This window comes from Petaurus breviceps, unplaced genomic scaffold, assembly GCF_028583685.1.
Source record: "Petaurus breviceps papuanus isolate PSGF00001 unplaced genomic scaffold, PetGlider_PUasm1.0 90750, whole genome shotgun sequence".
Classification (NCBI taxonomy): Eukaryota; Metazoa; Chordata; class Mammalia; order Diprotodontia; family Petauridae; genus Petaurus; species Petaurus breviceps.
The window spans coordinates 4,537,227-4,550,754 of NW_027187335.1; the positions used below are offsets into that span (position 1 = coordinate 4,537,227).

The following is a 13,528-nucleotide window of genomic DNA, read 5'->3' on the forward strand; positions in this document are numbered from 1 at the left end:
TTCCTATATAATTCTAACAAAATCCAACAGCAATAGATAGAAAGAGAAATTCCATTTAAAGTTACTGTTAGACATTATAAAATATTTGGGAAGCTACCTGCCAAAACAAACCCAGGACCTATATGAACACAATTACAAAACACTTTTCACACAAATAAAGTCAGATCTAAATAACTGGAAAAACATTTTTCAGACAAGTTTTTAGGGGCAGCTAGGTGGCGCAGTGAATAAAGCACTGGCCCTGGAGTCAGGAGGACCTGAGTTCAAATCTGACCTCAGACACTTAACACAAAAACTAGCCATGTGACCTTGGGCAAGTCACTTAACCCCAATTGCCCTCCAAAAAGAAAAAAAATAGACCATTTTAAAAAAAGTTTATGTATAGTTGTTTTAATAAAACTTTTTTTTTTAACTAAAAAAAGGGTAACATCAGAAAAAGAAAGTAGCTTTAGTTAGTCATACCAAACTGAAAACTAGGCTTCTTGGAACATAAAGTCATGATCAAGATACAGTTGCTTCCTTGTTTGCAGGTATTAATGGCAGGCATATTACTCCAATGAAAACAAATACCATATTGAGCACTGAGTCTATAGAGACTCAATGGTCAAGTGATGAAAACTCACATCATTATGTGATAATGGTGCTTTATGTTCAAAGGTAAACTGTGGGCAGCTAGGTGGTACCATAGTGCACAAAGTACTGGGCCTGGAGTTAGGAAGACTCATCTTCCTGAGTTCAAATCCAGCCTCGGACACTTACTAGCTGTGCAAACCTAGGCAAGTCATTTAGCCTTGTTTGCCTCAGTTTCTTCATCTATACAATGAGTTGGAAAAGGAACTGACAAACCATTCCAGTAGCTCTGCAAAGAAAACCCCAAAAAGGGCCACAGAGGGTTAAACACAACTGAAAAAAAGACTAAAGAACAAATAACAAATTATGTCACCCCCAGTTCATTTAGAAAGTATCATCTAGGAAGTCAGGGAAAACAGAAGAGTCATGGAATGTAAACCATTTCACACCACAGACCCAGAAAGGTTACACAACATTAAGTGCTTTCTGTTTAAAAGCAAATTGTTACCCCATTTTCATTTGAAGGGTTTATATAGGAAGTCAAAGCAAAGCTATGAGTCACAAAATATTTAAGTCCTTAAATAAGAAAATTTCTCAAGATATATCTTCTATCTCTTCATTATTAGTGTTATGGCAAATAACTTTGCCCACATTAGTTTTATATAGTTATATCTCCAAAGAAAATAACATTACTCCAAAGTGCTAAGTGCTAATCTAAAGCTGATGAAAACACATACTGACTACTGCTTTAAATTTATGACTTTAAATAAAATGTACCTGCCTTTCACAGAAGGATATAGGGCTGTGCATGGAGTCAGGAAGATCTGAGTTCAAATTTGGCTACAGACACTTACGAGGTGTGTAAATCTGGGCAAGTGTCCAAACCTCTTTTTGTCCCTCAGTTTCCTATAAACTATAAAATGAAGGCATAGTAGCCTACCTCAAAGCACTGTTGTAAGGATCAAATGAGATTTGTAATATGCTTAGCATGGTGCCTGGAACACAGCAGGAGTTTAATAAATGCTTGTTCCCTCCCACTTCACCTACTGTAGATGCAGCTACATGCTAGAAGAGCTAGGGTCCTCAGATATTAGACAAAACTTCGTCCACATTCAGAGGAAATCAGAGGCTAAGATTTTTGTCATTTAGGTAGAATGACCTTGTTTCATCTATGCCTATCGCGATCTTGGTTTGTTCAAGACTGCTTTACTACACAGCATAGATTGCACAAGAAGTCATCACCATCCCTCTATCAGGAGGAGTGCTTATTAATTCCATACTGTATGTACATTAAAGAAATGCCTGTGTGGCACTTCATATACTATATAAACATCACTATCCACTCCTGTATAGAGTAGAAAAGGTCCTAAGGAATATCCTTGGATTATCTGAATGGATTTTCATATACCTGGATTGTGCTTAGTCCCATTCATTTATTCATTCATTCCTTTAATAATCTGGATAAATTCGTTTGTGTTATCTGCAAATTTAATCTAAAGAAGATATCATTATCTTCTTCTATTATAGTATACATAGAAATGCTCCTTTTATTAGGTATTTGAATTCAGAATAAAAATAAAACTTTTTCAAAGTGAAAAAAAATATTAGACTTGTAGCTAAAATGGATGGTGTGAAAGCTAGGCCTGATGGAATGTTAAGTCTAAAATTAGAGTGACTTGGGTTCTAAAGTGAGTTGATATCTTACTGTATGTTATGGTTCAGAGAAATATGAAACGGTTATCAGCTGGTGGAAGACCCTTTGGCTCACTTCAAATGGAATTCACATTTGGAGAATTTTGGTGAATAAAACAGAAGAAAAAAAAAAGGATCAGCACAACAAATGATGTTACCTAGTCAAACTAAAGATCAAGGGTGAATCATTCATATGGGAAACATGTTCAGGGTACAACAGAGGCAACTTATTTTGGATCACTCACATGGTTCATCCATGAGGTTTAAAAAAAAAAAAGGATAACCATGGGACATATCATTCTTAGTTCTTTGAAGGACTGGAGAATACAGAAGTATCTGGTGAAAATACTTTTGCTTCCTCTTCCACTTTCCCAAGATGCACTTTTGAACAGGAAGTGGTATGAGATACATATGTCTGGAATGCTCTCCCTCCTAATCCCCACCTCCTGGATTCTCTGGTTTCCTTCAAGTCCCTGCTAAAATCCCACCATCTACAGGAAACCCTTCCTATCCCTCTTAATTCTAGTGACTTCTCTCCAATGATTACTTCCTATTTACCCTGTATATATCTTGTTTCTACATAGCTGTTTGCATGTAGTCTCCTCCATAAGAATATAAGCTCCTTGAAAAGCAAGGACTGTCTTTTGTCTTTCTTTGTATCTGCATTACTTAGAATATCACCTGATTTGTCATACTGGTGTTTAATAAATGTTGAGTCACAATTTGGCTCCAATTAATCTATCTTTCTAGACTTATTTCACTCTCCCACTCTATGTACTTTATACCAGCCAACATGGTGTACTTGCTATTTCCCATACAAAACATCCTATTTCCTACCTCCTTGCCTTTGTATAGGCTGTCCTCCATCCCTAGAATGCTCTCCTGACTCACCTTCATCTCTTAAACTTCTTAACTTCCTTTAAGGCACCATTAAAGGGCCACCTCATACACAAGGCCTCTCTTAATCTTGCCAGTTGTTAGACTTCTTTCTCCCTCCACCCTTGAAATGACTATGTATACACTTCTTTGTGGACTTATTGTATCCTCATCATGTTCCCAATTACCTCCTCCTTCCCCCAAACCCAGTAGAATGGAAGTTTCATGAAGACAGGGACTGCCTAACTTTTATCTTTAGTGACTTGAACATAGCAAGCAATTAATAAATGCTTGCTGGATACACTTGGTAAAAGTGCTCTAGAAAGAATGTAAGAGTCACAGATCCTAGCTATTCTTGACTCTTTCTAAAATACCAACATAGGCACCTCATCTTTGCTAAATGAACAAATGTGGTGCAAAAGTGGACTGATGACTCGAGAATTAATTCTTTTAAAACAGTCAAATAGGAATAATCCATTCCTGTAACTCAGCTCATTCCCTACTCTTGAAGTTATCACTGCTAAATAAAATTTTGAGTGCAATTTTTCTACTTCATGGAAACAAGAGAACAGCAGAAATCCTTTTCTGAAACTGTCACATCTTTATGCAGTTTTTCTTTGAGTATCTTTTTCAGAGCATCTGTCTTCAAGTACAACCTGATTTGCATTCCCTTTATTTCTCAAGAACATAAAGAACAGTAATGAAAACAATTGGTCTTCTTGGAAACCTTTGACACATCTATGCAGAATTCTGAAGGTAAGATATGGGTGTTGAGGTCACAACAATATATGGTTACTAAGACAAAGATTTATGTGTTTATCAAACTCCATGCAATTAAGGGAATTTTTTTAACATAATAATAGAAACTAGAGGTTGCCATGACTAAAAAGTTTAAACCAACTATCCACATAGGAGAAACTAAGTGGATGAAGAATGTCTATTGTCCAAAATACAATATATATTTTGACAGACAACCTAAAGAGCTCACTCATCAATATACATCTTGGACAAATACTGCAAATGGACAGCAGGCTGTACCTATGCTGAAAATGAGAAATGTAGAAAGTTAGGCTGTCTTTGGGAAATTGTCAAAATCTTTTAATTAACGCCAGGTTTCTCTCTGGGCAGCTAGGTGGTACAGTGGGCAGAATACTGGACCTTGAGTCAGGAGGACTTGAGTTTAAATCCAGACTCACATACTTATTATCCATGTGACCCTGGGCAAGTCACTTAACTCTGTTTGCCTCGGTTTCCTCATTTGTAAAATTAGCCTGAAGACGAAAAGGACAAACCACTCCCATATCTAAGAAAACCCAAAATGGGCTTACAAAGAGTGAGACATAAATGAAATGACTAAACAACAAAGCTTCTCTCGGAAACGAAGGTTTATCTTTGATTGAATCCAAAGTTCACTTGCACTCAGTCAAAAGGCCAGACCAAAGGACCTAGAAGGCCTCATGTGGCCTCAAGGCCCCAGGTTCCCCACCCTTGGTCTAGACTCTTCATCTTCTTGATGTGGCAATTAACTGGCATTGATTACACTTGTGAATAAAATCATTACTCAGTATCAGTGTCATTTCTTCTGTCCATTTTCCAGTTCTGATTTTCAATTGCTTGTTTAAATAGTTCAGGATTGAGTTATAGTTCAACTGTAGGCTATTTAACTTTATCTCTCTTTTTTTCCCTAATTCCAATCTTAGTTCTGATGAATGACTGAATATATACAGAAAGTGACTCAGGGATAATACTAACGTCAATAACAAGTTTTTTCAGGGGTGGCCAGGTGGCGCAGTGAGTAAGAGTGCTGGCCCCAGTGTCGGGAGACCTGGGATTGGTTCCGGCCTCAGATACTCAGCACCCACACAAAAATAACTGGCCATGTAACCTTGTGCAAGTTACTTAACCCTGATTGCTTTAAAAAAAAATCAAAATTAGGGGTGGCCAGGTGGCTCAGCGAGTAAGAGCACCAGCTCCAGTGTTGGGATGACCTGGGGATGGAATCCAGGCTCAGACACTTAGCACCACACCCAGAAATAACTGGCCCTGTAACCTTGAGCAAGTTACTTAACCCCGATTGCTTTAAAAAAAAACAAACAAGTTTTTTCCAATCTATTAACAAAATCCCATATTAGAAAAGAAGTCATTCCTAATCTCCCTTCACTCTAGTGCCTTCCATCTGTTGATTATTTCCTATAATTTATGCTATATATCACTTGTCTGTAAATCATTGTTTATATGTTATCTCCTCCACTGAACTGTGAGCTCCTTGGAAGCAGGGACTGTTTTCTACCTTCCTTTGCATTCTCAATGCTTAGCACTAGGCCTAGCACATAGTAGGTGCTTAATAAATATTTACTGACTAATTTTTTGTGGGGTAGTTTGGTTCTCACCATGTCTAGTATCTATCAATTGTTTTCTTGAATAAACTTTTCATGCTATAGAGCAGGGGTTCCTGACCTTTTTGGTCTCATGTACCCCTCTGACAGAGCCTGAGAAAGCAAACAGATTCCTCAGAATCATGTTTTTTTGTTTGTTTGTTTTTTATTAAAAATTGAGGAAATGATAAATTTCTGTTAGAGGTCAGTGAAAATAATTATTTTTCCCATTCAATTTCGCAGACCTGAAATCTTGCTAATTGGGTTTTACTTAGGTTAATATTGAAATATTTTTATTCTCAGGACACACCAATTCAATTTTAGGGCTAGGTGGTCTAGAAGGATAGAATAATAACAATAATAACAGACATTTACATAGGACTTTAAAGTTTACACACTGTTTTCAATATATTTTCTCATTTAAGTCACAGCATATTACATGACAGAGATCTTCAAAAATGATCAAATCAGCCTATCATCATACAGATAAGGAAACTGAGATCCAGAGAGCAAAAAAGAATTTAAACAAGGACAGCAATACTGAATGCTAATCAATGCAATTATCAATTGTGTCTTCCAAGGACCTATAATGAAGCATGTTACTTCACTGCTGACAGATACGTGATGGAAACAAGGTGTAGAAGACACGTTTCTGGACAGGTCTGCTGTCTGGATTTGTTTCTCTTGACTATATTTGCTATATTTTTTTTATTCGGTTTTAATTAGGTTGGGAGTTGGAAGGTTAGCAATAGTGATGCAAAAAAAAAAAGGAAGGTCATTGTAACATTGTTAAAAGTGCACAGAAGAGAAGGAAGTTCAGAAGGAAACAGACAAGCAGGATAATTTTGAAAATGACATGTAGAATTTATTATCTACTTTTCTTAAAAAACAAGAAATGTGAAATGGAGATTCAGTATCATATACAATCTCCTTTTGTGTTTTGTATGGAAATGCTCCTTGTCGTTTTAAGCTCAGAATTAAAAAAAAAAAAGGTTAAGGGATAGTTCAATGGGTAGGGAAGGGGAAAAACATATTTGAAAATGAAGGGAATATAAAATCAAAGATATCAATAAAAACAGGATTAAAACAAAGTACATATATTTGAGGAGGTATTAAGAAGGAATCAGGGGGGCAGCCAGGTAGCACAGCGAGTAAGAGCACTGGCTCCAGTGTCGGGATGACTTGGAGATCGAATCCCGGGCTCAGATGCTTAGCACCCACCCAGAAACACCTGGCCGTGTAACCTTGAGCAAGTTACTTAACCCCAATTGCTTAGGGGCGGCCAGGTGGCTCAGCGAGTAAGAACACCAGCTCCAGTGTTGGGATGACCTGGAGATTGAATCCCGGGCTCAGACACTCAGACCCACCCAGAAATAACTGGCTGTGTAACCTTGAGCAAGTTACTTAACCCCGATTGCTAAAAAAAAAAAAAAAGTACATGAGTACCAGTAAAACACCTAAGTTTGCTCTCCTTAAATGATTATGCCATCTCTTTTCCATTCATATATCTCTTAAATCAGACATACAAAAGTCAAACATGCACCACTCCAAAGTGTGGCTGAACCAGATTAATATGTAATTGAGAATAATTTAACAAAATAAATAAAAATACAACTGAACAAATATAATGTTAATATATGGTTTCCTAAGTCAATATGTAGTCCACAGGGATACTTGTATATATGGGTTAGTGGCCCCCATTTCTATGTTTGATACCATCGTCTTATATGATGCATTTTTTGTGTCTTCCTGGGTTCCACTATTCATGGATTAAACAGTGCAATATACTTATATCTGCCATGCACCTTCCCATCACCTACTGGATTATCTAAAACTTTAGCTCTCTGAAGATGGCAATATTCCATGACATAGCATTTTCAGAAGAATATCGGTGTTAAAAAGATGAGTATTCTATCTACTGGGGAATGGCTGAACAAATTATGGTACAGTCATGCAATACAATATCATTACACCATAAGAAACAATAGACATGAAGAATACAGAGAAGCACAGGAATATTCATCTGGAGTCAGGAAAACCTACTAGGAGGCTGCTGCAGTAGCACGGGCATGAGAAGATGAGAAAGCACACAGGCAGTGAAAATGGAAAGAAAGACTGGCAGAGAGAGAAAGGGAAACATACACATAGGTAGACAACCCATTTGTACCCAGAAAGAAAGGGGAAGATTTTCTGGAGAAGCCATCCATATCCTTTTGGCCTCAGAGAACACTGAGACTTTCATCACAAAAGACCTTTAGAGCCATGCTTCTTTTTCTTAATTACTGACATATGTAAGGATGTGCCACATTGGGCAGATAAAATTAAGCCAGAACCCAGAGGTATATATTTCTGTTTTTAAATACCTCTCTTGAAATATTGTCTTGCATTATCAAAAAAAAAATCCAACTCTAACCAGAATGAATAAAGTTGTAATTTTTAAATGCATAAAGAATTTTCATTATACTTTTAAGTGTCCTCAGGGAAAATTCTTTTCCTTCCTTCCTTCCTTCTCTCTCTCTCTCTCTCTCTCTCTCTCTCTCTCTCTCTCTCTCTCTTTTTCTCTCTCCCCCCCATGTCCCTCTCCCTCTCCTTCCCTCCCTTCCTTGCTCTCTACCTCCCTCCCTCATTTTCTCTCTATCCTCAGTATACTGCATAAAGAAAGCAACACTGGATAAAGGCATATTGAATAATACAGAGACATGGAAGTGCTAAATGATTTTCAAAAGAAAAAATTAAAATGTAAAATACATGGTAGTGTTATCACTATCATCTTATGAAATTGAAGTACAAAAACAGTGGGTTGGTTCTTAGTATGTTTAGGAAAGTACCTCATTCATCTTCCATTTCATCCTACCACTGCTGAATGGAACTTTGACCTCTGTTTCTTTTCTTACTTGGGTTCTCAATATGAAATAAAAATGATATATCTAGAGACCAGAAATAATCTCTGAATGAAGAGATTCCCAAACGACAATGTCTACCACTATAATTTTTAGATGAATACAAGGAATGCAAGATTTCTAACCAAATGGTGAGTTTTTCTCTCAATTAATGAAAACCACTATGGCCTTAACATAAATGAAAAAATTCCTTCATAACCTGGACAGTTTTAAAACGTCAATTCATCTTTCATCATTGTGGAATTCAAGCTTACCTACAAATAGGAAAAGACAGGTGTCCAATGATGAAAGTGATGAATTATGGAAACCAACATGATAATAATAATAAATAATGATAAACATATACATAGTGTTTACTACTATGTGCCAGGCACTATGCTAAATGCTTTATGATTATTATCCCATTTGATCCTCAAAACAAAGCTGAGAGATAGGTGTTGTTATTATCCCTATTTTAGAGTTAAGGAAACTGAGGCAAACTGATTAAAGTACTTGACCAGGATCACACAGATAGTAAATTACTCAAAACTAGATTTGAACTCAGGTCTTCTACACTCTGGGTCAAGTGCTCTATGCAACAGTGATACCTACCTACCCCAAAAACTTAGTCAAAATGCCTCAGTAAAATTTTATTTCAAGACACAGTAGTAGACATTTTAGTGATAATTATAACCCATTAACATTTTTGCTTTTGATCTTTTAGCTATGAATACTTTATAAACTGAAATAATCTAGTATTATGTAAACATAGGTATTATTCAGATATAGGTAAATAATTTCCTAGCAGATAAGAAATTCTATGTGCCTGTTTCATAAAGGTATTTCTTTTCCCAAGCCAAGTGAAACTGTAAAAATAGTTTTTAAAAGGTAAATCTAACACACCTCACTAAAGTGACAAGTACTGTTTCCACAGCAACCAGATCTTTATTTATAGGAGAATTTTCATTATCTGGTTTCAACATAGTTCATCGATTATTACAGCAACATTGAGAAGATTATGGTCATACATATTAAAAAAATTTAACTACCTCTCTAGGGACATTTCCAACCCAAGTCAATTTGTCAGGGACTACCAAACAGTCCATTCATTTTGGTCATTTATTCGATAAAGTAAATTTTAAAAGTATATTGTACCTTTCTGAAAAGTCTATGAAGTTGCATTATATACCCTCCCCACAGAAGCAGAAATGAAAAACAACAGGAAAAAGGAATTAAGTGGGCATTTACTTGTATTAGACACATCCGTGGAGCTGTTGTTGGAAGAAGTAATTGGAGATGACTCTTTTTTCTTGAATCCAGTTTTTATCTATGAAAGAAAATGAGAAACATGAAATGGCATTTTCTAAAGTAGGTCAAAGACCAAGCTAGGAGGACATGTTAACATAAAAAAAACATGGTTAAAGAGACTGAAGCCATACTGAAAAATATGAGCCAAACCCCTAACATTTGGGTATGCTCATTTTCAGATAAATAGCTATAAAATCAAAGAAATTAAAGGTAACAATTACTTTGAATCCTACTGTGTCCAAGGCCAACAAAATATAAGGCTTTATGCTGCAGTTTTCAAAGAGTAACAGAACCCAATATAAAAAAATGCCAGGAGCTATAGAAGCTAGAAAATTTCATGTGCAATGTCTGAACAGCATGGACCTATGGCTGGCTTTACGTTTGAAAATTCTCATCCCGTTATCTAAAAGCCTGCCTGTATTTCTTTTTTTTAATCTTTGTAGTGAACTTGGGTTTCAAGTACAAATACTTCTCTTTGTTCCTTTCAGCTGTCAGAGCTCTGTGGTAGGGAACTCTTGATATGTGGGTTTGATCTGAAATTCTATCATTCTACCCGAATCTAATTTTGCAGAGCCATATTCAAGGAAATATGGTCTATACAGGAAAGAGCAATGACCAGACAGACACTAAAGAGTACCCTTGGTATACAGCAAAAAAGCTAGAGAATCAAAGGGCAGACTTGTCTAAGGTCATCTAAGGCATCAAAAGAGATGATGATAAATTCAATCCCAGTGGGGGCTGCCAGAAACTCAATGGGGTCTCATGGCTATGTGTTGATATATGCTGCCATTGGGTCACATCAATGCTGCCTCAAGAATCACAGGGGTTCAGTCATGGTATGTTGACAATGCAATGGATTGATGACTTCACCAATGTGGTTATTCTCTCCAGCAATACAAATACCAACCCTTCTGTGTCCTTTCATTCTTTTCTGTTCTATGTTTCCTTGGATCTTCCAAAGATGATTCACCCAAAATATTGAAGGGGTTCCTCAAGGTCTTTTTATATTTTGAGAATACCAATGGAGAATTTGCAAGAGGCCTTCCCTAGAACACCTTCCCTACCATTCCCCCCATCCGAACTCCATTGAGATTATTTCCTATTTATGCCATATACATCTTGTATATACATAGTTGTTTGTACGTTGTCATTCATTAGAATATAAGCCACATGAGGTAAGGGACTGTATTTTTGCTTTTTTCCCCCCAGCATTTAGCACAGTTCATGATTACATGGTAAGCTCTTAATAAATGTTTGTTGACTTAACTTGAGAAAGCTGAATCTTGGGAGGAAAATGTAAATAGAAACAGAAAGAATTTGTGAATTGTATTTGTAAGTTTATAAATGAAAACTCTTACCTGATTTTTTTTAAAAGACATTAAGGTGGTATTTACAGCGTTGGGAGTGGATGACATCTTTTGGTCACAGTTCTCATGATGAGAAAAGATATTAAAAGATGTTGAAACCTGGGCCTCACATCCTGCTGAAGATGGCAAGAGGGATGAGCACTGTGTGGTTTCTTGTTGACTCGAGTTAAATTTTTGTCTTATGAACCCTATCTCCCAAGTAGATTCTGATCTAGAATTAAAGAGAAATCATTTTATGAACATAATAAGACTTTTTAGCTATTTGAAAAATAAAGCAATGTATTTTACTGCAGAGATGTCAAACATGTGGCCTATGGCCTGAACCAGATTTAAATGTAATTGGAAAATATTTAACAACAGAAATAAAGATAAAACAAAACATAGATAATGTTAATATGTGTTTTTTGAAGTAAATATGTGACCTGCAGAGATCCCAGTGTACAGATTAGTGGTCCCATTTCTATCTAATTTTGAAACCACTATTCTACAATATTAGAGATTCTTACAGTGTGAAGAATTTGATTAAAACATTTACAATTACTTTTTTTAACAGACATACTTAGTAATCTGATTATCTTTGAGAGTTAAGATAGTTACCTTAATTTTGCTCTAGTAATTATGCTTTTAGCTTCTTCAAATGAAACACCAATCAGTGACTCCTTATTTATAGACACAAGCTGATCCCCTGGCTTTAATCTTCCATCCTAGCAAATAATTTTTTTAAAAGTTCATTTAAAAAAATTTAATAGAACCAACATGACTAAATGCAAATAACAACAGTAGTGGTAGTAATAACAATATGTTGTACAAACAGTAAATTTATAAAGTCTAGAAAAAGGATTTGATCTTTATGATTTCTATCAAGCTGGAGTTTGGTTTTATATATAAGCAAAATTGTTTCACTTTTACTTTAGGAGATTTCAATTATTCTTCTTAAATGAAATCAATGGCAATATGTATATAGGAATGTCTCTACATATATTTTTCAAATGGTTTTTCCATTAAAAAAATAATTCATCTTAAGTTGTTATTCACATTCTATAATTCTTTTCCCTCCAAAAATAATATTTTAGGTTCAGTTCTCATTCAGGAAGAATTCTTTAGAAGTGTTCAGTTGCACTTCAATTTGTCCCTAAGCAAGGAAAATCTACCTTTCTACTTGGGACAGAGATTCTCCTTGGGGCAGTGACTTTAACTTTTGAAGTGGAGTCTTTAAAATGTCATGAAAAAAAACCCCTATAAAGAACCCTGCTGTTTTTGCAGAGTCAAAATTATCCCACAGTGTTTTCCTTGGTCAATATATTAATGACCTGGTGATTTTCAAAACATGGGGACTTTCTCATTATAGGAGTTCCCTCCAATCATGCAGATTGCATCCCTCATACTCTCTGAGCATTGCTTGAGATTCAGGGAAGATAAATGATTTGTCCATGGTCACAGATAGCACAGGAAATGGGATATGAACTCTATCTACTATGTTACACTACCTCCTCCCCTGACTATTTTTTTTAAAACTCTGTATTACAATTAAATTGAGCTGCATAATATAGGGTTACCCTAAAATCTTAGTCCAGTTTTAATCTTTAAGAGTTTAATAGCTATTAAATAATGACAGTGATGATGATGATAACTTTAATAGCTTAAAACCACACTACAACTTTGGGAACACTTTGTACATTTAAAGATGGTGAAAATGGAATTATGTCTGAAGAAAAGCTGGTAACATTCACTAAGCTCACTTTTGATACCTCATTATGGTATGGAGTTGACACTGGGTTCTTAAAAATCTGTGGGAGTGGAAATTTTTTTTCTTTTTTTCTAATTAAAGGGGCCATCCCTTGACTCATTTCTTAAAGAGGCCTATTCACACTGAATGGGTGTTACCACATTCAAAGTGAGAACCTGAAAAGGCCTTAGCTTACAAAGAGCCAGGGTCTACCATGGCATCCTGGGCCATCTCTAGTCATCCTGAAGAGTATTTGGTCTCTGGATCCACATGGCTCTGGAGGAGAAAGTGAGGTTGGTGACCTTGCACAGCCCTCACTCACTCAAATCCAAGTCAACTGCAAATTATGTCATCATTTCCCTGATGCCATGGTCCTCTTCGAAAAGGAAGGACAAACTCAGGGAGTAGAAAATAAGCCCTGGTAGATCCTACAAAGAAGGCAAGGTTTTAAGTTTGAGTTTGGTGATATGTCAGTTGGTGAAGGACCAATCAAAGGTGCATTTCTAGACTGACCACAGTAGGATACATTTTTCCCCTAAGCAGGACTACTTTAAAAGTTTGTCTGCTAAGTTTTAGATGGGTTTCAATATGGTCAGAGGATAAAGTGACCATACTGATAAGTTCACGGACCTTTAAAGTATTAAGTATATGTTATAAATATTGTCAAAAAAGCACAAATCACTAGGTACTCTGATGGACTTATAATCTCATCAATGAGTAGTTAACACCAGTTGT

General features: G+C 36.1%; 2 protein-coding genes across 6 annotated transcripts in view; one reads left to right on the forward strand and one right to left on the reverse strand.

Moving 5' to 3' along the window:
* The window catches only part of STXBP4 (syntaxin binding protein 4), a 244,315-nt gene that overhangs the window by 180,570 nt on the left and 50,217 nt on the right, over positions 1–13,528 (reverse strand). For 4 of the 5 annotated variants that reach the window (XM_069067471.1, XM_069067473.1, XM_069067472.1 and 1 more), the window contains 3 exons: positions 11,665–11,771; positions 11,059–11,278; positions 9,641–9,719 (listed from right to left, as the gene is read on the reverse strand). In XM_069067471.1, the coding sequence (XP_068923572.1) occupies positions 9,641–9,719; positions 11,059–11,278; positions 11,665–11,771 (406 nt within the window). The remainder of the gene's footprint in view (positions 1–9,640; positions 9,720–11,058; positions 11,279–11,664; positions 11,772–13,528) is intronic. The other variant, XM_069067474.1, reaches the window with a different exon arrangement.
* COX11 (cytochrome c oxidase copper chaperone COX11) overlaps positions 1–13,528 on the forward strand; it is a 234,639-nt gene that overhangs the window by 162,597 nt on the left and 58,514 nt on the right. The gene's annotated exons all lie outside the window — the stretch shown is intronic.